General features: G+C 50.9%; 8 protein-coding genes across 8 annotated transcripts; 1 reads left to right on the forward strand and 7 right to left on the reverse strand.

Moving 5' to 3' along the window:
* The first annotated feature begins 34 nt into the window (after positions 1 to 34).
* On the forward strand, positions 35 to 1,544 carry P168DRAFT_304118 (thiamine diphosphokinase). The gene is made up of 3 exons (XM_024838819.1): positions 35 to 248; positions 369 to 448; positions 574 to 1,544. Exons 1-3 carry the CDS (start codon positions 134 to 136, stop codon positions 1,525 to 1,527), a joined length of 1,149 nt encoding a protein of 382 aa, XP_024693624.1. The 5' UTR covers positions 35 to 133; the 3' UTR covers positions 1,528 to 1,544.
* Positions 1,545 to 1,798: 254 nt separating this feature from the next.
* Positions 1,799 to 3,590, reverse strand: P168DRAFT_289860 (uncharacterized protein). Its single transcript, XM_024837092.1, has 3 exons — positions 3,209 to 3,590; positions 2,898 to 3,140; positions 1,799 to 2,790 (listed from the first exon to the last, which is right to left on the reverse strand). Exons 1-3 carry the CDS (start codon positions 3,283 to 3,285, stop codon positions 2,139 to 2,141), a joined length of 972 nt encoding a protein of 323 aa, XP_024693625.1. The 5' UTR covers positions 3,286 to 3,590; the 3' UTR covers positions 1,799 to 2,138.
* A 141-nt stretch (positions 3,591 to 3,731) lies between these two features.
* P168DRAFT_252077 (putative mitochondrial carrier protein) lies at positions 3,732 to 5,893 on the reverse strand. Its single transcript, XM_024834300.1, has 2 exons — positions 5,392 to 5,893; positions 3,732 to 5,322 (listed from the first exon to the last, which is right to left on the reverse strand). The coding sequence occupies exons 1-2, from the start codon at positions 5,608 to 5,610 to the stop codon at positions 4,213 to 4,215; spliced, it is 1,329 nt and encodes a 442-aa protein (XP_024693626.1). The 5' UTR covers positions 5,611 to 5,893; the 3' UTR covers positions 3,732 to 4,212.
* A 73-nt stretch (positions 5,894 to 5,966) lies between these two features.
* Positions 5,967 to 7,929, reverse strand: P168DRAFT_289862 (uncharacterized protein). Its single transcript, XM_024837093.1, has 4 exons — positions 7,534 to 7,929; positions 7,050 to 7,273; positions 6,851 to 6,987; positions 5,967 to 6,803 (listed from the first exon to the last, which is right to left on the reverse strand). Exons 1-4 carry the CDS (start codon positions 7,599 to 7,601, stop codon positions 6,441 to 6,443), a joined length of 792 nt encoding a protein of 263 aa, XP_024693627.1. The 5' UTR covers positions 7,602 to 7,929; the 3' UTR covers positions 5,967 to 6,440.
* Positions 7,930 to 8,699: 770 nt separating this feature from the next.
* Positions 8,700 to 10,696, reverse strand: aspB (septin AspB; the record flags this gene model as incomplete). Its single annotated transcript, XM_024841815.1, has 4 exons — positions 8,700 to 9,641; positions 9,700 to 10,166; positions 10,219 to 10,600; positions 10,643 to 10,696. The coding sequence occupies 4 exons, from the start codon at positions 10,694 to 10,696 to the stop codon at positions 9,006 to 9,008; spliced, it is 1,539 nt and encodes a 512-aa protein (XP_024693628.1). The 3' UTR covers positions 8,700 to 9,005.
* Positions 10,697 to 13,234: 2,538 nt separating this feature from the next.
* Positions 13,235 to 14,170, reverse strand: P168DRAFT_310493 (3CxxC-type zinc finger protein; the record flags this gene model as incomplete). Its single annotated transcript, XM_024839400.1, has 2 exons — positions 13,673 to 14,170; positions 13,235 to 13,250 (listed from the first exon to the last, which is right to left on the reverse strand). Exons 1-2 carry the CDS (start codon positions 14,107 to 14,109, stop codon positions 13,235 to 13,237), a joined length of 453 nt encoding a protein of 150 aa, XP_024693629.1. The 5' UTR covers positions 14,110 to 14,170.
* A 634-nt stretch (positions 14,171 to 14,804) lies between these two features.
* Positions 14,805 to 15,254, reverse strand: P168DRAFT_318072 (uncharacterized protein; the record flags this gene model as incomplete). The annotated part of the gene is made up of 1 exon (XM_024840172.1): positions 14,805 to 15,254. One exon carries the CDS (start codon positions 15,252 to 15,254, stop codon positions 14,805 to 14,807), a length of 450 nt encoding a protein of 149 aa, XP_024693630.1.
* A 1,295-nt stretch (positions 15,255 to 16,549) lies between these two features.
* P168DRAFT_252086 (FACT complex subunit POB3) lies at positions 16,550 to 19,021 on the reverse strand. Its single transcript, XM_024834301.1, has 8 exons — positions 18,852 to 19,021; positions 18,576 to 18,798; positions 17,958 to 18,502; positions 17,655 to 17,894; positions 17,472 to 17,603; positions 17,183 to 17,416; positions 17,055 to 17,127; positions 16,550 to 16,962 (listed from the first exon to the last, which is right to left on the reverse strand). Coding segments are annotated over exons 1-8 (1,728 nt in total). The 5' UTR covers positions 18,854 to 19,021; the 3' UTR covers positions 16,550 to 16,683.
* Positions 19,022 to 20,863: the final 1,842 nt, after the last annotated feature.

Consider the following 20,863-nt stretch of genomic DNA (forward strand, 5'->3'; position numbering starts at 1 on the left):
GAAGATCCTGACATCACATCCCTTCCATCTCCAAGTCCAACCCCATATCTATAATCAATCAGATCAGCCAAGAGCCCCTACACTCTTTTATTCCACCAACCCCCAAGTCTTGCCAACAAGACAGAAGGCTATAATGGAGTGGGATCCCACCCAATTCTTCCGCACGGACGACGAGCCCCCACCGTTTGCTCTGCTCGTGCTGAACCAGCCAATCAACGAGAATGCCTTTGGGGTGTTGGCTGGACGTGGTATGTTTATTCCTATCTGTTAGATCGGCAGGGTTGATTGTGTTATATTGTGCATATAATAAATATATGATATTATATATGTACCTGCTGTAAGTCACATGCTAACTAACTAAACAATAGCACGGGCCATCGTCTGCGCCGACGGTGGCGCAAACCATTTCTATGAGATGATGAGGGGGTATCATAGAGAGGATAGTGATGTATGTACATCTTTTACTCTATACATATACATACACACATCAACAATCAACACACACCGCATCATACACAACATGCCAAACCAATGCTATAAAGCTATAATACCAATGAAACTAACAATGAACAGCTCCCAACCCTCATAATCGGCGACCTAGACTCCATCAAACCGCACGTGCGATCCCACTACGAAAAGCATGGGGTGTCTATCGTCCACGACGCAGATCAGTACTCGACGGATTTCACCAAGGCTTTGAAATATTTGCGCTCGCACGAGGGTGACTTTTTGCCTTCTCGGTCGTCCTCATCACCATCATCAGAGAAAGCAGCAGCAGCAACAACAGCAGAAGAAGAACCCTCCCTATCAATTCTCATTATGGGCGGGCTAGGCGGCCGTGTCGACCAAGCTTTCTCCCAAATCCACCATCTCTATCTTATGACGCAGGAGGAGCAGCAGCAGCAGCAGCAGCAGCAGCAACAACAACAACAACAACAACAACAACAACAACAACAACAACAACAACAACAACAACAACAACAACAACAACAACAACAACAACAACAACAACAACAACAACAACAACAACAACAACAACAACAACAACAACAACAACAACAACAACAACAACAACAACAACAACAACAACAACAACAACAACAACAATCTACAAACCAAAAAGACGCCAACCCCCCAACAGCAAGCCCAAGACCAAGAAAAAGAAACAACCTCTACCTCATCTCCTCAGAAAGCATAACCTTCATCCTGCAACCCGGCCAAAACAAGATCCTCACCCCCCGAACCAACCGACCCCATCTCACCCCCCAAGAAGACAAACCCGCCCCAGAAAACGCAAGAGAAGACCATCTATTAGAAGAAAACATCGGCATCATCCCCCTCTCGGGCCCAGCAAGGATTACAACGCACGGCCTGCAATGGGACGTGACAGACTGGAAGACCGAGATAGGCGGGCAGCTGAGCACGAGTAACCACGTGCGGGCTGATGAGGTGGAGATCACTGTGGAGGGGGCGGTGGTTTTGGTGACGGTTGAGTTGGCGGGGAGGTTTAAGCGGGGGGTTAGATGATTCTTTTCTGGCTTTTGGGGGTTCTTTTGGATTGACTTCTTGGGATGGTTTGGGTGGGTTGGGTTGCATGCATACTTACTTGCCCTACTTGTGAGTAGGTTATGGGTTAGTGTTTACTATGTTTGTTTATAGAAGATAGACCTACTAGCTAGATGATAGATAGATAGAAAGACATCTATAGAGGCAGTCTACAACTACCTTACTATACTTAGCTCGAGTCAATATATCTACCACCTACAAGCAATATCAATCAATCCAAGTTATAGTATACTGATACTTATACTTATAACTCAACTACCTAACTAAAAATAACATCAACCAACACGCCATCAACCAAGATAGAATAAAGACCAAAAAAAACAAGGATATCACGTTGACTGTACCGTCTCATCGCCAACACCGTGACCTTCCAACACTAATGAATAGGATAGAATAGACAGACTCCAACAGTTGAATCAATCAAATCAGTCAAACCAAACAAGCCCATTTCCCATTCCCATTTCCATATACCATACCATCCATCAGCCATCCATCATTCACACTCCTTGGATTCCACACTTTGGTGGAATCCCACAATCATATCATCCCAATGATATATACATAAGCAACAATCAACCACGACGCAAAATCTCCTCATAAAGCGTCCCCACAATCCCAATCACAGCACCAGCCACCGTCCCGCGCCACTGACCCGGAACAGCCATATCGACCTTATGCATCGTCGCAAAGACAAAAGTCCCAAAGAAGTCAAATTCACGCCGATAAACAAAGTAAGACACGAGAGCCTTAACCAGATTAAAGCTCAGCGGATCAAAGCTGCTCGCGCCTCCCCCCCCTTTCCCACGGGAGGCGCTATTCAAGCGGAAATTGAAAAAGTAAGCCGCGAGCAGCGGCAGCACCAGCGACGTGAGCAGCCACAGCGAGATGGGCGCCCAGAAGACGCCGTCGACGAGGACGAACAGGTCGGGGACCTTGATGGGGTAGGGCGGGGTGTGGAGGGCCCGCACGGCGGGGATGGTGGTTAGATAGCGTAGTGGGAGAAGCTCGTAGATGAGGCTGGCTGCTTCGAGGAGGAGGGCGATGACTTGGATGGCTTTGGCGCTGCTGAGGGTTGCGCGGAGGGCGCTGGAGCGCTCTTCGACGCCGGAGCCGGTCCAGGCTTCGCTGATGGAGCGGCGGATTTCGGCGGATTGGCGGTCGATGGCGTCTGTGACGATTGCGGGGGAAGGGGGGAGGGGGGCTGCACGGTGACGAGGTCGCGGGCTGGGGTGCGCGATAGGGATGGGGAGTCGGAGTCGTCACTATCAATATTTAGAACCATACAGGAAAGACTTGGGGAAGCATAGGTAGAGAGGAATAATGAAACATACGTCGGAACCGACTCCTCTTTCAAACGCGTCGTCCGTCGACGCGTGACGCCAACGCCATCCGACGAAGGCGTGACCTCCTGCTTAAGATCCCTCTTCGCAGGCGAAGACACGCCGCGCGAGCGCGTCGCGAGACGGCTATAGTAGTTCGCGAGGCGCTTGTCGGTAGCGAAGATGGAGCGATTAGCCTGGAGATGCTGGTCGAGGGCGAGGACGAGTTCCGGTTTGTTGTAGTCTTCGTGGTTGCTACGTGAATCAGCGTGGGCTTGCGATAAACATGCGATGATTGGCGTGGGGGGGGGGTAAGAACTTACCGGAGGTCGGTGATTTCGGCGAGTTCAGCGAGCTGTGGCTTGCGCAGCTTTTGTAGATATGGGACGGCTGCTGACATGGTGGTTGGAATTGTAGTTGTGGTTGTAGTTGTAGTTATGGCGTTGGTTGATGGTGATGGTGTTGATGATGATGATGATGATGATGACGATGCGCGCGGGAGATCCACCGAGGAACCATGCGATGACTGGGACAGCAAGGGGATTAAATGGGGTAGTAGGTGGGTATCAATCCGATCGATCAATACCAAGTAGTATATAAGACTCAAGAAACAACTCAATCAAACAACAAGGATAGCAGATAGTGGTAGCAAAATGCAAAGAAGGAATACCAACCCAGTTATAAACAAGCAGGTAAGTAAGTAAGTAAACAGAGTGAAAAGAAGAACCCAACTCGACCGGGGGAAGCAAAGATATTAGGTCAATTCACCCATTGTACCTGCTGTATTGTATTATAAACAATACACCTCATGATAAAGGATGATCAGACGGTAATAATACCATTCCAGCCAATCACATCGGATAAATACCAAGGCGGACCCGCATTGGGCTTTGTTTACATGTTCGCCCCGTCTCAATAAAGAACTCAAACACTCGATCGCTTCGTTGTTGTTGTTGATCATTTCTTAGCGTGGTGGGTTGGTGGGATTTGCTGTCAGGGACTAACTGCCTTGCCTTGCCTTGCCCCTCTTGGGTGGTACCTTGTACCTACCTCAGTAGAGAGGTGGTTGTGACGTTTTTGACATGGAGTTAGGTATGAGTTCCTCAGTAAGACACGCTAAGTCTAACATATAATACATTGGCATGATTATCCTAGTCTAAGATCTATGTAAGCCGTACAAATCTCCCAAACGTTGTATACAAAGGGTCCATTATCACCTGAAACCCTGAAAGAAAACAGAAAGAAAGGAGAAGGGAGAAAGATCGTGTCCAGATCCAAATAAAAAAACCAAGTCATGCCACAACCCCACCGGAACGCCTGTCCTCGTCTATCTACACTGTCGCATCTCTGTCAGCCCCAGGGAAGGAGGAAGGCTATAGAGGGGTCGTCTCCCCGCGCTCTGATAGCTGTCCAGCTGCTTCAACAGATACTGATACAAGACCAGCATCGTTCCGCTCTGGATACTCGTCCACACGCCTCGAGGCCCCACCCCGCGAAACCACCCGGCGACCCCCTCCGTCTGGTAGATCATCTTCAGACCAGTGAAGAACGACGAGGTATCCAGACGGGGCGTGCCGGGCGGCGGCACCGACGTCGACGGCGACGAGTGGGAGATGTACCGTGAGTGTGCCCGCAGACTCGACGAGGTAGTAGATGTGGAGTGGTGTTGGTGTTGTCGGGGAGTGTCCTTGGTGGAGGCGGGTTCGCAAGGCGGTTTGGCCGGGCCGGGCGCTGTGGTTTCGGGGTTCTTCTGCGTCTGCACGCGCGTCTTGACCACGTCCATCGGGCAGGTGATCACGCCTGCCATCCCGCCGGCTGTTGCTGCCGTCAAGATCTCGAGTCCGAGGCCGATGTCCCGCGAGCCCATCCAGTCGATCGCCATCTGGTGTTCCCGTTCGTAAAAGGCGAATTGCAGCGCGGAGAAGGGCAGGTCGCGGAAGATGGTCGCCTTGTATCCGTAGAAGAGCGCCGAGAAGCCTTCTTGCCGGATGATCGTGCGGAGGGCGTCGGTCGTCCCGCGGTAGTTGTAGCCGGATTGTGGGAAGTGGGGGTTGTTGAAGCGGCCTTGCAGCTGTAACCGGGTCTTCAGGACCTCGGACGGCACGTACACCACAGAGGCAGCCAGATCGGCGAAGAAGCCTCCAGACAGATACGCCAAATCCGGCGTAATCCCTGCATCGATCATCTTTCTCTTCGTAAACTCATACATCCCAAAGAATATAACCGTCCCGGGGAACGACCCCCACAGCGCAGGCGTCACACCACCATACAGTCCACGCATCAGCCCTTCCTGTCGATAGATCGTCGCATACGACGAAGTCATGGAGTGGTATTTCGGCGGAAACGTCGGGTCGCCCTGCTGCCGCGTCTTGACCGTATCGAGCGAATGCATAAGCATATCTCCACATGTTCCACCCGTACCTCCTGCAAGCATGGCCTATCCAGCACACAAATTAGCATAGGAAAAGAAACAACCACCTCGAACACTGTATGAAGGGAGACATACATGAAGATAAGGCGGCCTCGGCTCCTCCTCCTCATTATACGCCGGTGCAGTCTGCACCCGACTGCTCATCGAGCCCGCCGTCTGGAAAGCATGGTCGCCGGCGGATGCCGCAGCTTGCGACTGGGAGGTCGAGGGCGAGGGCGCCGCACGGGCGTCTGAATCCGAAGCCGAGTTCTCTGTCGTTGTGAACAGGCCAAACACGCGCGATGTCAAGCTCATTGCAAAGAAAAATCAAGAAACACCGCAATCCACCAGATCGTGGTGCGGACCAGACCACGGGGATGCGGCGGGCGGAGGTAGGTTCGAAATGGGGGGAGACGGAGAACGGGGCGCCACCCGATGAGGAAGAGAAAAGAAAAGAATGAGAGGGAATTTCTTTCCCAGGCTAAGTAGGTATGAAACGATGGATAAATCAACTATACAGATTCCAACGAGGGATGGGAGGTGGGCAAAGGAAACATTGCACCTCAAATAAAGACTCAGATTAGTTTTTGTTTTTTTCTTTTATTTTCAGGCTGAAAGGTGAGATGGGAAGTCCGTCCCGATGAGATATTTTTCTGTCCGATCGGTTGCCTGTTTTCTCCGCCGCCCGAACACCGAGTTTTGGCCTCAGGCGTGGAGCTGCTGAATAATCGGTGGCCACGGATCCCTTGGTTATCTACGGAGTACCCCGTATGACGCCACTCAAAACTAGAATAGGACATAAAAGCATCATTCGTATTATAACCACATTCGGAATCCACACATGCCGCGCTATAGAAACAATTCGCATCTGAAGCAGTTTGCGCCCTGGTCACGGTACCCGCGACACTACATCTTCGACCCATCCCTCCACCATGTACACATTCTTCCCCACCCCGTTCATACGGCTGCCACGATCCCACTGCAATGCTGGAATCGACGGCACGTTGGTTGATTAGCGCTAGCCAAGTGCGAGTAGGCCCGGCCATGCAGACCCTCCAAGACGGTCCGACCAAAAGCAATCCACTGCACTCGTAGGCTCGGTCCGGCGATTTGCCTCCCCACACCTGTCTCGCTTCTTTCGCTGTTTATTGAGGCTTCTTGCCGGCCGAGGTCAAGCGGCTCGTGTCGGTCGCTTCGTAGCCGCGGCGCACCACGCCCTTGAAAGTCTCCCAGCCCTGACGGACAGCCGGCGGGGTGCTCTGGTGCGAGACCGAGGCATCGACGCGGGCGGTGAAATAACGGACGGCCTGCTGGACGAAGGAGCTCTGGGAGTAGCGGGCGCGGAAGAAGGCCAGGTAGATGGCCAAGAGGAGGAAGCTGCCCTTGGAGAAGGTCAGGATCGAGACCGCCAGGCGGAACAAGAGCGCAATCTCGAGTCCCGCGACCAAGTCCATGCTAGCATCGTAGTACTGCTTCACGAATCGGCCGATGGTGTCGGCCAGGGGCGACTGCCTCGCGGCCGGTCGAGAGCTCGGGGACGAAGGCGAGGTCGGACCGGCGCCCGCAGCGGGGGCTGCAGGGTGGGAATCAGGTGGGCCCGCGAATAAGTCGCGACGTGGAAGATGGAGTAGACACTGAAGGGCAGGAGTGCCAAGGGGATCTGCCGCGAATACAGCCAGACCAACGCCATCCCTAGCGTTCTGTTAGCCCACCACTCTCGACATCCAGTAACGCGAGATTCTAGTGCCACTCACCGAGGTATTGGACATTTTCGTCGCTAGCAAGCTTCAACACGATGCTGGGGACGCTGCCCTGGAGACGGCCCCGAGCAATGTGTCCCTTGTATACCACAATCCCGTAGGTCACCGCAGCCGACAGAAACGCCAGGCGATAGGTGAACTGGGCGGCGGAGGAATAGTAGTTGAAGGTCGCATAGGACAGGGTGTATCGGAAGACGGAGATGAGCAGGGTCACATGTCTACGCTCGTTAGTCAACGTCCGGCTTCAGGCTCCAGGCCTGAATCTGGATGACGCGGAAAGGGAAGACAGGCCAGTCGGGAGAAAGGCGGTCATAAAGGGATGTGCTGGCGGCGAGTTGGCCGAACCATGTGGGGGGAAACTTACCCAGCAAACCAGGCGAATCTGTTCGGGCGGATCCTTTGGTCAGTTTACAGTTCACAGTTCACGGACGCTGGCGAGGCGAAGAGAATCTCCAGCAGGAAAGGACAGATCACATACTGCAGGGTCTGGGCCAGAGCCTTCAACCTTTCGCCCAAGGGCAAAGTAGAGGGAGGAGGAGGAGCCATGAGAGACGATTCCAGCGAGTTCCGTAACCTCGGATAGTGTTGTCGACAGGTAGAGAGGGGGGAGTGGAGGAGTGAAGGAGCTCAGGAAGGGAGAGCTACGGTAAAGAGAGAGAGATAAGAGACAAGACCAGAAAACAGGGGAGCCGAGAAGAGCTTAGAGAAGGTGATGAATTAGGCGGTGGAAATGAACGGGGCAGTCCACTTTTATTTGATTTTCTTCTATTTTTTGCTGTCTCTCTGTTTCTCGGTTTGGGAAGGGGGCTGGGCGGGGAGAAGCACAGAGAGAGTTAAGTGTCGGATGGCAAGAGAAGCTTAGACGGGGGAGAGAGAATACCACAGTAGGTACTACTGGTATTGTAGTGCCGAGTCGCTTCCGGTGACGTCTCGACTCACCTGAGAACATCACAATGTCCAGGGTCGTCTCCACTCTGGACAATCGGGGTTCCTGGTTCGATCTGTTTGGATCTTGCCTTTCTATGTGAGGATCTTGTTTGGTTTCTGTTTTACTTCTTTTTTTCTTGATTTTCTCACATTTTCTTTTCCGTGCATCTTAATATACCCTTACGACGATCGTCCACTCCGTACTAACCATCAACACGTCGACCAAATTTTTTTTTTTTACAGAATTCGGTAGAACAAATTTTGAATTGACTAACACAGCTTGCGGAGAGAAAAATAAAGAAATAAGAAAAAAGGAAAGTCACATCCTGAAAAGATAGTCGGCGGGTGGGCGAGTTCACTAAAATAAGAAAAAAAAAAAAAAAGACAAAACAGGTGCACAGAAGATAACGGACACAGGTCAAGAGAAAATACTCGGGTAAGGGTAATAGGTCACAATGGGGAATAGGAAACCAGCGGAACAAAGGTATAGCGTAGGCAAAAGTACATAACAAGAAGTGAAAGGTGGACATGAGGCAAGAACATGGAAACCCCCCCAGCACGGCGTCCGGTCGCAGGCCGTCCCCCCCGTGCCTCCTCTTGCAGATCAAGGTCCAGACCGCACAGACAGGCAAAGCGCGTCACCTGTCCGGTGGTAGCCCCCGTGTTCCAGCACATCTCCTAGTCACGCCCCCAAGGGAATATTAGTCCGGTGGAAAAGGGGAGGAAAGAAACAGAGAGAACATCCGTTTTATTTTCTTCGGCCCACCCAGAGCGGAAACAAGCAAAATTAAAGAGAAAAAGAACAGCCAAGACAGCGTCATTACTAGAAGCAGGGACGAGAAGAAAGAAGAGAGCGAGGGAGCGTAGGGCGAAGGAACAAATAAGCACAAGAAGAAGAGGAAGAAATGGAGGATGAGAGAAAGAGCGCGCGGTCAATCGACGGTCGTGGAGTCAAACGTAGAACCCGTCCTCCCACCCACGTCGGGACAGAAGCACCGGGGTTCCAGTCAGGAGGACATCCGCTTAACGGAGCGAGAAGCCCTTTCTCTTGCCCTTCTCTTCGATCGGCCGACCGCTTTCGAGACGGGCCTTCTTCTCGTCCAGCTCCATCCGCTGCCGCTCCAGCTGATCCTTCATCTCGCGATGCCGGGCGTAGAGTTCGTCTTCGCTCTGTTTCAGCTTGCTCTCCTTCTCGGCCACCTTCTGCTGGAAGACCATCTTCATCTCGGTCTCCATCTTGGCCAGCTTCTGCTCGTGCAGGGCACGCTCTTCCTCCTGCTTGACCGCCGGGTTGACCTCCTTGAACACGCTGGGGTCCTGGGCGACACCCATAAGGGTGAGCTTGTCGGAGCGGTAGTTCTCGTAGAGGGAGTTGTTGGTGTGCTCCTTGAGCTCCTCCATGTGGGTGCGGATCAGCATCTGGCGCAGCTTGACGAAGTCGCAGTGCTCCTCGTTGTCGACCTCGATCACGCCCCAGGGGTAGCTACGGCCGCGGACTTTACGGCCGTCGGCCGTGGCGACCTCCGAGTTGGCGCCAACGACGGCGAAGGGGACCTTGGACATGATCTCCTGGTTCTCGGCGATGGTCTCCTCGTCGTCCAGCTCGTAGCGAGGACCCTCGAAGATCTGGATGGAGTGGTGCTGGATATCGGCAAGGATCTGGAAACAATCAATGTCAGTCGGGTCTTACAAGATGGATAGTGCCGTAGGTACATACTCGTTGCTTGAAGAGAGCAATCTCCTCGTCGGTCAGGGTATCGGCCTTGGCCACGACGGGAATCAGGTTGACCTTGGTGTGCAGGCGACGCATGACCTCGATGTCCAGAGGCTTCAGGGAATGGCCGGTGGGCTGGATGAAATAGACACAGGCGTGGATGCGGTTGTCCACGATGTTGGTCCGGTTGACCTTGTTCTCGGCCTCCAGGTAGGCATCGTATCGCTGCTCGATGTTCTCGACAATCGGACGCCACGAGTCGTCGTTGTTCACGAAGTCGCCGAAGCCGGGGGTGTCGACGACGGTCAAGCGCAGACGAACGCCGTTCTCCTCGATATCGGCGCTGATGGACTGGATGGCCACGGTCTTGGGGATGATGTCGTGGCTGGGGCCGGTGGGCTCCTTGGGGGGGTAGAGGGAGGTGTTGAACAGGGTGTTGACCAGAGTCGACTTGCCCAGACCGGATTCACCTAGTAGAGTCAACTTGAGAGCTCTGGGGAGTAGGGGTTTGGGTGGACTCACCAACAACCATGACGTTAAAGTTGAAGCCCTTGCGGACACTCTTGCGGTGCCATTGGTTGGGCAGGTTGGCGAAACCGACGTAGCCGGTCAACTTGCGGCGCACGACGTTCTTCATATCGGTAGCGGCCTGGGCGACGGCCTTGGGGTCCTTGGAGCTGACCGTCTGGGCGTTTCCGGAGCCCATGGGGTTGCTGCGTTCAACGAAGGGGGAGCCGACGGGGCTGGTGGCCGGGGATTCGGCAGCCGACACCGGGGTGTCAATGGCAGGCGGAGGCGAAGCTGGAAAACCCACGGATGTGTCAGTGACGGGATCGGGACTCTTTCCACGAGACGCATGGACGGAAGACGCATAAATGGATGATTCGGAGATGGACGAGGAGATCTTGATCTCCACGGGATTCTCGAGAGGGGCAAGAGGGGGGACATTGCTGTCATCGAGCAAGTGGATACCCGCACCCTGATGGGGGGACTGGGCCATGATTGGGATGGGAACGCGCGAGAATCGGAGAGAGTTTAAATGGGGACAGAGTGGGGAGAGATTGAGGATGGAAGCGAAAAGACGATGGATCGATTGAGATAGAGGAGCGAGATGGGACGGACTTACCCATTGCAGGTGTTATGGGTGGTGGAAGCGAGCGTGGAGGTAGCGAACGTCGAAGAGAAAGTTCCCCTGAACGGGCAGCAGCGACCTGGTTAGCGGAAGGCGGGCGGAAGAGGAAGGTACGGAGAAGGAGTTGACGGGTCACGGCATGGACGATGATCACGGAAGGGAAAGAGTGACGGGTGAAGATAGAAGATAGAAGGAGGAAGGTGGAATATGGGATATGGAATCTGGAAAGGTACCTGGAGATGGTGGGTTTGGAAGGTGTGGAATTGAATGGACCACGAATCTCCAACACCACTAAGCAGTGAAGAGCGGAGCAGAGATCTATTCTAGGTAGGAAGAGCGACAGGGGAAATGACCAATAACGAGGGATTGGATTGATCCAAAGATATAATATAAATAATCAGATAGAAGGGAAAAATAGAAGGAGAAGAAAAAAAAATAAATCCAAAAATAAAGAGGAGGTTGAACGAGAGGACAGGACAAGAGAACAGGGGAAGAGGACGGGAGAGTGAGAAGGAGAGAAAGAGAGAGAGAGAGACTGCGGAGTGCTGGGGCGGAAGAAAGGGGGCCGCAGACCTTACTGCCTCGACTATAGGATGCTGCAGCCTTCTTAGACCTGGCCATCCAGCGCATCGATCGGTCCATGGAACTGATCCATACCTCCCTCTATAGGTACGGATACTCTTTCTTTCCATGTACCACCCGATTCCTTTGAACGCCTTTCCTGCAGACATGTCCAACATGGAATCATTCATTCCTTCCTAGTGTGAATATAAATTCAATCTTTTGATTTATTTGTTTGTTTATTTATATATTTATCTTTACTTGTTTATTTATTTTTATTATCAAAAAAAAAAAACAAGATATAACATCAAAATGTTCCATCAATAACCCTAACAGTCAATAACGAGGATAAGAAGTCAACCGTAGACCATAGACCATAGACCAATTGACAGTATCCAATCCAATAAAGCCAGCCCTGCTGTTAGTACTAAATTGCCCAACCTCTCCAACAGACACCAACAAGAGCTGTCAGGGTCTATGACTCCCTGACTCTATGACAATTACCTAGGTACCTAGGTAGGTACCTGACTGGTGTTTCATGATTACAGCCAGCCTCAAATACCAGGCATCTCCATTTTTTGAAAGAAACATGATACCAAATAACTACGACGGAATAATCTAGAAGATATGTTTTCAATTCATAGATTTACATATATTCTCTTTTATTTTCTTCTTTTCCCCCCCAAATCAATATAGCACTGTGTCAAGCAAGTCAGGGGTAAATAGAAAACCCAACTAGAAAAATCTCGGCGACGAAAGACCCCGCCCCCGACCAATCAAACCGCCCCGGTGGCGGCCCGCAGCAAAATCACACCATGGATCCGAGTGCAGAGTCCTCCAGTTCCTGATCGAACCCAGATCAACATCTCGATCAGGGTCAGGTCAGGTCAGGTCAAGCTCTGGATGACGTAAATTATGAATAAACACCAAGTCTATTTATTCATCAGCATCACTCCACCAACCAATAATTCATTCAATATAGAGATGGATATTGTTACAGAGTGTAGTACCCGTGTCGAATATCAAGTGCCATACTGCAAGGGACTACCGAAACAGGGATCCAGATGAAAGAAGACCCTTGAAACATTCCCAGCTCGTTGTGCATCCTGTCCTAGCTTGGGATGCAGTCCTTGTGCAATTTCCTCACCGTTATATAGGGTTTATACTTTGCATAACTAACTACTCTGTATAACATCTAATCAATACTGACCACTGGCGTGTCGAACACTGACTCTGGTCGTCTTGCCACGTATCAACCTCGATTATTAGCTGAAATCACAAAGAGATCCATACCCTTCCACAAGGCAGTACACACTCACGGAGTACGTAAAGAAAGAACCCCATCACCGATAACCCCCAAGTCAGACGAAGCTTCTCGAAGATCCCTTTGACAGGTGCGGCTGGCTAATGATCTGCGGTGCATGCATGCTTCGTACCTAGTACGGAGTACCTACCGACATAATTGAGTGTCTATCCGTCTGTCTCCCAGACTATTGACGCCGACATGCTTTCTAATATGTCGGGCTTGGCGGGGATAGTGTTTGACGGTTGGTTGGGTTGATGTGATGAATCACCTCGTGCTCTGGGATGGTTCTGGGGAGGGTTGGATGAATATAAGTTGTGGATCATCCATAGCGGTGTACTCTGTACTGCATGTACTGTCAATTTACTGGCTTTGATTCTGCTTGTTCGGTAGGCCAGGTGATGCGAATGCGGGTATCATCCAGAGTGTATACATATAGCCCTAATAGACACTACGCAATAATTACACTCATACCAGTCTTCAACTGAAGTATACGTCAACCCAGTCTCCCACAATTTTAAAAAGCAAATACACTTCATTCTTCACTCAACAATAAAACTATCAAATCCAATAAATCAAACCGATCTAGATCTCCAACGCCCAAGCTAAATAATTACCTAAATCTCAACGACTGACCAAGATACCGAATCAACATTCGATAGGGCTTGCTATGACTGATATCTCAACACCAAAGTTCTCATTCTAACACAAGATCTGCCTTGTACCAGAAGATCCCACCTCTCCGAATGATCTTCCCTTGGTGTAAACACCAAGGAAACCAACCCCTCTTCATCACGTTAGCCTTCGCAAGCAACCCTAATCACAACCACGACGGCGTCACCTTCCCCTCTCCCCATCCAGGCCCATCCACCCCACCCCCCATTCCCCCCATCTTGTCCACACCACCACTCCCCTCCCCAGAATATCCCCTACCCCCTTCCCCTTCCCCCTCCACAGCAGCAAGAGCAGCAGCACCACACCGTCCAACCCTACACCCCTCACACAACCAACTCTCATGCGGCACATCACTCCTCCTCCCCGCCCTCCCCCCAGTCCAACTCCCTAAACCCGGTCCCACCAACTCCCCAACCCCACACCACCTCTTCAACCGATACGCCACCCTCTCCGCATACGACGCATCTAGCACCGGCCTCGCCAACCGATGACAGGCCCTACAGCGCTGGTGGTACACGCGCGCATTGTACTCGCCCCCAGGGTACATGCGGATCGTGACAGCGACTTTCTTGCTCGTCCAGCCGCGCGCGCCGCACAGCCGGTTGGGGCAGACGAAGCGGCCCATGGTGTGCGTGTCGTATTCGTGGGTGCTGCCCGCGGGGGAGTCGGTGGTGTGGAAGGTGAGGGTTAGGTTGGCGTCTAGGAGGCGCTGGCTGACGGCTTCGTGGAGGGAGGGGTGCATTGAGTAGCTGGTGTTGTTGTTGTTGTTGTTGTTTGGTTTGGGCTGCGGCTTGGGGTGTGTGTTGGGGTTGGGGTTGGGGGGTGGCATTTGAGAACTAAACACGCATAGGCACAGGCATAGGCACAGGCTTATACATACTATGTATTTCATGGTTGCAGGGGTGGAGGGGGTATTTGATATGTAGGTTTTATCCTGGTGAAGGGTGGATTGATTGATAAAGAAGGTTCCCTCCCGATGGGGCGGGGTGGATGCTAGTACGCAACCGTGTCGCAATTCCGCGGTATACTCGTGGCGAAGTGAGATCTGACGTTGTGATGTCGTGGCCAGCTGTATACAATAAGAACTCTAAGGTTTCTGCACACGCCATGTTGTTGCCGGTCTGTCGGGGAGGGAGTAGCAATGTGGGGTACGCCTTATATCCGGTGGCTACATGACGGATGATATACAATTTGGGACTGCTTTTATAGAGTCTGTGCACGGACTTGTTCTTGTAGACTAGTCAGCCTATCAATAATGGTAATAAATTTTTATTTACCTATATCTTTGAGTTTGATATATGCTTGAACAAGTCTTGATTGGATATCCTACTTATGGATTCTCTCTCGACCTACTCCCCAGCAACCATCCATCCATATGGTTATACTCCACCACCTCCCAAGTACCTACCACCATCCAACCCACCCAAAAAAAAAGACTCACAAACAATAATAAACACTATAACACTTGCCCCACTTCTCCGACCCCGTAAACAACAACCTCTCATTATCCCGATAGCACGCAAAATTCCTATACCCATTCGACCCACTCCCAGAGTACGAATAAGCCGCATGAGCACCCCCCTCAATCTTCGACGTAAAAGTCACGCCGGAGCCGAACGTGCCCGACACAGTCGCGCCCTCCCACCCGACGAGACTGCCGTCGTTGACGGTCGCGTAGTTGCCGCTGGACGGCGACGCCCCGTTCTGCGAGTCCTCGCTGGCGGAGTAGTAGAACATGCCGCTTTTGCTGTAGGCGGCGCCGGTGGTGACGCAGTTGGAGAGGTAGATTGTTTCGGAGGCGCGCTTGGTGAGGTCTGGGGGGGCGGCGAGGGCGCTGCTGGTGAGGGCTAGGGCGAGGAGGGTGGTGAGGGTGGTTTTGAGGGACATTTTGATTGTGTTGGGGTTGTGTTTTTTGATGATGTGTTTGGGTCTGGTTTCTGAGGTGGGTTTGTCTGGCTTTTATGTGCCCGTTTTCTAGTGACTATCAGTCTCAAGCTCAGTATCACAGCATACTACTAAAAAGAGAGTGGGATAGTCTTGTTCAGCCAAGCTGGAGATCCAGGAAAGCTTTGCCGACGTGAGTCGACCCTATTCATGGAGAATCTATCCCCCCTGAGATGCATACCATGGCTGCGTCCATTATAGCTAGTCAAGTATTAACCATTGGGTACAGCCATCAGTCTATACCATGGACGGCAGAAGCATCCGGTGTTGCAGCAGTGCTTATCCTTGTATAGACATTAATATCGACTACTGCGCTTCCTGGGGATAGTGACAGTGATCTGTGGATGCAGTAGCAACTGTGAGTTTACCTATAGATAGCCCCTGGCAGGTAGTGATAGCAATATGTGGATGCAGTAGCAAACTGAAAATGCTACCTATAGATAGCCCCAGCTAGATGAAGACGGGGTTCTATGGACTCATGTGTCGGCATAAGTTTCCTACTCGGAATACTGTAGATTAAGTGCTTGTATACTTGCAGACAAATTGGATCTACCGAGGAACGAATGTATCAAGGAATGAACCATCAACAAAGTCAGTACGACTCGCCATCATCAAAGATTGCAACTACGAGGAGAAGATCATCTAGACCTGGAGATTCAAGCAGAACCGTTATTGATGTCAACTAGATAGCAAGAAATACCAACCTCGGCTCAGCCAACATTGTTGTTCAGGGTTGGACGTCGGCTCTAATGACCCGATCGATCGACCATGCGGAGAAGTACACCATCGGCCCTATGGTAACCTTAATTTGTTTTCACCAGATGTAGGTTGGTTGATTCATGAGAAAAAGCAAACAGAAACAGGTAGATAGAGTAGATGGGAAGGTTACATTGACTTTAGGTATCGAGGTGAGGTGGTGAGACATGCAGAGCTTATGCAGTCAGCTACGACGAGGTCTTACTTTAACCATAATATACCTGTTTAGATGGTTGTTTCTCTCTCTGCTTACGGCAGGATGAGACATCATGGTGGCTTTAGGTTCGTCTGGTGACCTGGGCTGGGCTTGACTTTGGTCATGCAGGTTTGTTTGTTGGTATCATGGGTAGGTCGGTGTCCATTCAATAGTCTCTCGATAGTATGAATCATGATCATATTTAGTGATATGGTGCGTCAGATTGGTATCAAAAGCGTCTTAGCCTAGAAACGGAAATATGAAATGAGACGAACTCTTTCAAGCTCTACACTCAGGAACCAGGAAATGAAATGACATTATAATACATGTTCCTTTCTTATCAGAGACCGCATACCAATCCACGCCCCGATCGTTGATAGAACCATACTGTCATGCAGATTTGAAACCTATCTATCAACATTATCCAGACTTGGTCTTCTTCTTCGGTCGCGACTCCGCCTCAGACATATCTACATCGTCGTCGCCTCCACCCGAGGCATCCTCCATTTCGGCATCGCTTCCGCTGCTTTCGTGCGCAGAATCGTATTCTTCCGCGACGTCGGAGTCCGAGTCGGCCTGGAAGTCTTCGTCGATGGATTCTTCATCCTCGTCGGCTGAGCCGCGGTCGGCGCGGACGCCTTCGTCATCGCTTGATCCCATGGCGTCGTTGTCGAGGGCGGCTGCGATGAGCGATGTAGCCTGGTGAAGTGTTAGTTTATTCATACTGATGTATTCATTGGACCGAGGCGGGATGATGCCATGGTGACTGTAGGTGATAAGGTATGGCTTACGTCTTCCGACATTTCGTTCTTGAAGCGAATGCTCTTTGCCTTGAAGAACTCCTCGAGGGGTTGTTGTTCCTCGCTGTCCAGCTGTCAGTATTGATAGTCATTGTCTAGAGGTGGAGACGGTATCATACCGGTTGATGTTGCTGAATTGGTGTTCTCCCATGCCGGCCTTCAAGCTGACTGTAATGTCGAATGTTCGGCTGGCTGACACGGCACCGCCGACTCGCGACATGGTGATGACGGCAATGTTCTCGAGTTGAATGTACGTCGCCGGCTTGGGAACGAAGATCAAACTCTTGTCCAGGAAGTACAGCAGACCTTCGTTGGCCTTGATCGAGCATTTGACTCCGCTGTGTCCGTGGTGGCTGCGGATTGTCAGCGATTGGTACCTCATTTGAGAGCATTCTGCGGATTACTAACCTGACAAAGTCCTTGGATGGCATGATAACCTTCTTCCCTGACAGGCCACGGAAGACCTTGGTGACAACCTGGTGGATGGGCTCCTCGTAGCGAGACTCCAACTTGTCCTTGTAGCGGCTCTCCAGCAAATCACTGGAAGATATTAGTACACAATCGCCGCCCTGTTAGATGAAATGCACTCACTCAGTCATGTTCAGCTCCAGGCTGATCTCATCGTCCAGTTTCAATTGCATAACCAGGAACGGATACCGGGTCTGGCCTTGTCGCAGCGGCGGGTCAAGACCCAAGACGATAAGAGTGTGAGTGTCGTCATTCTTCGGAAGCAGGAAGAACTTCTTGATGGAGGCGTATTGGATTTTATAGTCGTAGGTCTTACCCCGTAACCGGAAGGAGGCCTCGTACATGTCGATATCGAATCGTCCTCTGATTCCGCGTTAGCGATTCCCACACACACTCCGTGCGCTAGAGCAGAGGGAGAGAACATACCTGGGCGTGAGATGCAGAACATCCAAAAAGGTAGCAAAGGTATCGCCCGCCACATCACCAATCTCCGCCTTATCCATAAGAGTCTCGTAGAAGAGGTTGGCCGCGTTTTGCTCTTCCACTTCGTCCTCTTCTCCTTCTCCTTCCCCTTCTCCTTCTCCGTCCTCTTCTGCGCCCTCCTCCTTTTTAACGCTCTTGTCTGTCTTGACTGCAGTTCCGGGGATGTAGAATCGCATCTCGACCAGCTCATCGGGCCCAGCCGCAGCCTTCTGTCCACGGTTCTTTGTGCTACCAGCAGGCTGCTTGCTGGCCTCGTCGCCATCGGCATTCAAGGCGAATTCCACCGCGACCTCGTTTTTCCCGGCAAGGTTCGTGTTCGAGATTTCGGAGTACGGGATTTCGAAGGCAGGGCGGTTCTGCACGTTGAACGCCAGCTCGGCCTTGGTGAACTCTGCCTTGCCCCAGTTCCAGCCTCGGAGCGCTCGTTCCCTGGTTTCCACATTGATACCGTACCAGTTCTTGAAAGTTTTGCTCAACCGTTCCAGGTCCTAGATCGAAGTTGAAGCGTCAGAAAAGCCCATTCCAATGTTTTCTGTAAAATTCAGTACACGGAGGACATACCTCCTGATCGAAACCATCGAGCTGGATCACACCCGAGGTGCGCGATAGAATTTTCAGTTCAAACCCCTTCGCGGCTCTGGTCCACTGGGCGGCGCCGATTTCGCTGCTGTCCAGGGTAAAAGTATCACCTCCACCGGAAGGCTTCCATCCTAAACCACTTTCCGCAAGCTTGCACTTTCCCGGTTGCTTCGAGAGGTCGAGGTAGATGTTGTCAAAGCTCTCCCTGGTGAAGCTGTTAGCAGGATAGACACAGCGACAGGAACAGACGGATCATACATGTTGGAGATGCTCTCGGAGGTTGTCGCTAGGGAGATTGATGATTTTTTATTAGATAGGTGCGAATTGGGCGACCGGAAAGGGTGATGGTAAAAAGAAGGATACCCAAGATTGCTTGAGCAATAGAAGATTGAAAGCTGGGTGGTTAAGCTTCTGGTCGAACAAACTTCTTTGAGAAGTTCGCGTTGCGCGGTCCCTGTCGATACGCGGTGCGGCAGGCAAAGTTACTTGCTCGGGCGGCGCCACTTTCCTGCTGGATCGGGACTAGCGTTTTGCCTCAGGCCAGATCCTACTCTAGATATTTGAAGTATCTCAACATACAAATCACAATAGCACTGAGAATGGGTTTATGATATTGTGTTAGAGAATACGAAGTCTACTAGTACATCGTAGTCACTGGGATTGTACAGTAGTGAGGTGGTAGTGCCTATGAGTCTTTAACAGTAGCTAGTCTACCGGAATATATATCCTCAGTTATTGGGGATTATCACTTGATGTGTCTACAATACAAGATCTATTTTTTATAAGCAACATTGTATTGAGACGAGACTGCTAACTATTTTGAACTTTTCAGTTTATACAGCCAGAACTGTGTTCTAATGTATAGAGGACTTCCAAGGACTAGTACGAGGTCATATCTTGTATAAAGTCCTCACTGGCTCGTCAGTGCCCAAGGTACACATTTATTCAATACCACAGCTACAATAACTGTATGGTAGCTAGTGACTACGGAGCATATTGACTATGATTTGAAATATTTTGACATGCTCCTATCATGCAATTAAACCCTCCAAGGATATAAGTACTAGTATATAGACCACTCATTATCTAAAAAGGCGTTCAGTGACCATGGTCACCGTTGGTCTATCCATTCGATTTAGTCTCAGCCATTGTACCAAAATACCGAATCGGCACTCGGTTAGGGTTGATATGACTGGTATCCCAGCATTTAGTATTGCACAATCATGTCGAAGACCAGACAGTCCGTTATCATGCCCGGAGAAGACACAATGAAGGAGTGTATACATCCACAGAGGAATGACCAGCCCTTGATATATGCAGAGTACCAAATAGTCTCTTTGCCCTTACCTACCTAATATCGCTACTGATATTGACCATGTCCATACAAAGAGCGTAGATAAAATGTGGACTACGGAAGTGTAATGCCCAAATAGCCGAACCTCAGTACACCCCAGCCAAGTTTGCCTTATGCCAGGAGTGCCTCAAAGGAAATGATACACCACCAAAGGCAGGACCACCTGCTAGGGCTGTGGATGAGAGGTGCGCTTTGAGATTTTGTATCCATGGGAACAGAAGTAGCAGAAGTTAGGGTCTGACCTGTAAAAGCCTGGTCATCAGGGAATAGCCATGGTCAGTATACGAGTTAATTAAATCTGTTTATGCAGTATGCGTTGAGGTGGATGGCCTGCATGGATGTGCTTCTTGCATGTACACCAGACACGCTTCATCGAGGGTCATGGAAGCTCTGAGGTGTGGCTTGTTTGATACTTGCATATGTCGATCCTGTTATAGATCTTATTAGTCTGCCTGCTGAATTGTTTCGGTAGTTTATTATGATGGTATCTCTTCCACCACTAGATCAACATGGCAAGACTCGAATCCTTGAATGGCAATCAATAACCCTATTTTAGTCTGACCATTATTCTAGTCACCTTGATCAGGCGATCTCCATGATCAGCACAGGCATGCTTCAGTCCACACAGGAACAAAAAGTCCTAGACAAGCTATTAGGTAGGAAAAATCCCAGTGTTTCTAGAGTAGCAAAGTACATATGCACGTCCAAGCCAGCTATATATAAGCTGATACATGCTGGTGCGTCGACCCAAAGCCCATACACGGCTGGAACGACTAGCGCATCCGAATACGTCATTTTGATGGCTGGAGCAGCTTCGAGTGGGGGAGAATGGGTTGATAAGAATCCCCGACTAAGAATAACCCACGCACTGCAAGGTGGATGTGCAGGTGGACATGATTATTGCAGCTCTCAAACT

This window comes from Aspergillus campestris, assembly GCF_002847485.1.
Source record: "Aspergillus campestris IBT 28561 chromosome Unknown P168scaffold_5, whole genome shotgun sequence".
NCBI classification, from domain to species: Eukaryota; Fungi; Ascomycota; class Eurotiomycetes; order Eurotiales; family Aspergillaceae; genus Aspergillus; species Aspergillus campestris.

Coding starts and splice junctions, on each gene's coding strand:
- P168DRAFT_304118 (XM_024838819.1), top strand. CDS start 134: ATGGAGTGGGATCCCACCCAATTCTTCCGCACGGACGACGAGCCCCCA. Junction 249..368: donor TGGGGTGTTGGCTGGACGTG/GTATGTTTATTC, acceptor ACTAAACAATAG/CACGGGCCATCGTCTGCGCC. Junction 449..573: donor ATCATAGAGAGGATAGTGAT/GTATGTACATCT, acceptor AACAATGAACAG/CTCCCAACCCTCATAATCGG.
- P168DRAFT_289860 (XM_024837092.1), bottom strand. CDS start 3,285: ATGTCAGCAGCCGTCCCATATCTACAAAAGCTGCGCAAGCCACAGCTC. Junction 3,141..3,208: donor GCCGAAATCACCGACCTCCG/GTAAGTTCTTAC, acceptor TGATTCACGTAG/CAACCACGAAGACTACAACA. Junction 2,791..2,897: donor AAAGAGGAGTCGGTTCCGAC/GTATGTTTCATT, acceptor CGCGCACCCCAG/CCCGCGACCTCGTCACCGTG.
- P168DRAFT_252077 (XM_024834300.1), bottom strand. CDS start 5,610: ATGAGCTTGACATCGCGCGTGTTTGGCCTGTTCACAACGACAGAGAAC. Junction 5,323..5,391: donor CGAGGCCGCCTTATCTTCAT/GTATGTCTCCCT, acceptor TGTGCTGGATAG/GCCATGCTTGCAGGAGGTAC.
- P168DRAFT_289862 (XM_024837093.1), bottom strand. CDS start 7,601: ATGGCTCCTCCTCCTCCCTCTACTTTGCCCTTGGGCGAAAGGTTGAAG. Junction 7,274..7,533: donor GCTCTGGCCCAGACCCTGCA/GTATGTGATCTG, acceptor TAACGAGCGTAG/ACATGTGACCCTGCTCATCT. Junction 6,804..6,850: donor AGCCCCCGCTGCGGGCGCCG/GTCCGACCTCGC, acceptor GCCGCGAGGCAG/TCGCCCCTGGCCGACACCAT.
- P168DRAFT_252086 (XM_024834301.1), bottom strand. Junction 18,503..18,575: donor TCGATGGTTTCGATCAGGAG/GTATGTCCTCCG, acceptor ACTTCGATCTAG/GACCTGGAACGGTTGAGCAA. Junction 17,604..17,654: donor CTGGAGCTGAACATGACTGA/GTGAGTGCATTT, acceptor AATATCTTCCAG/TGATTTGCTGGAGAGCCGCT.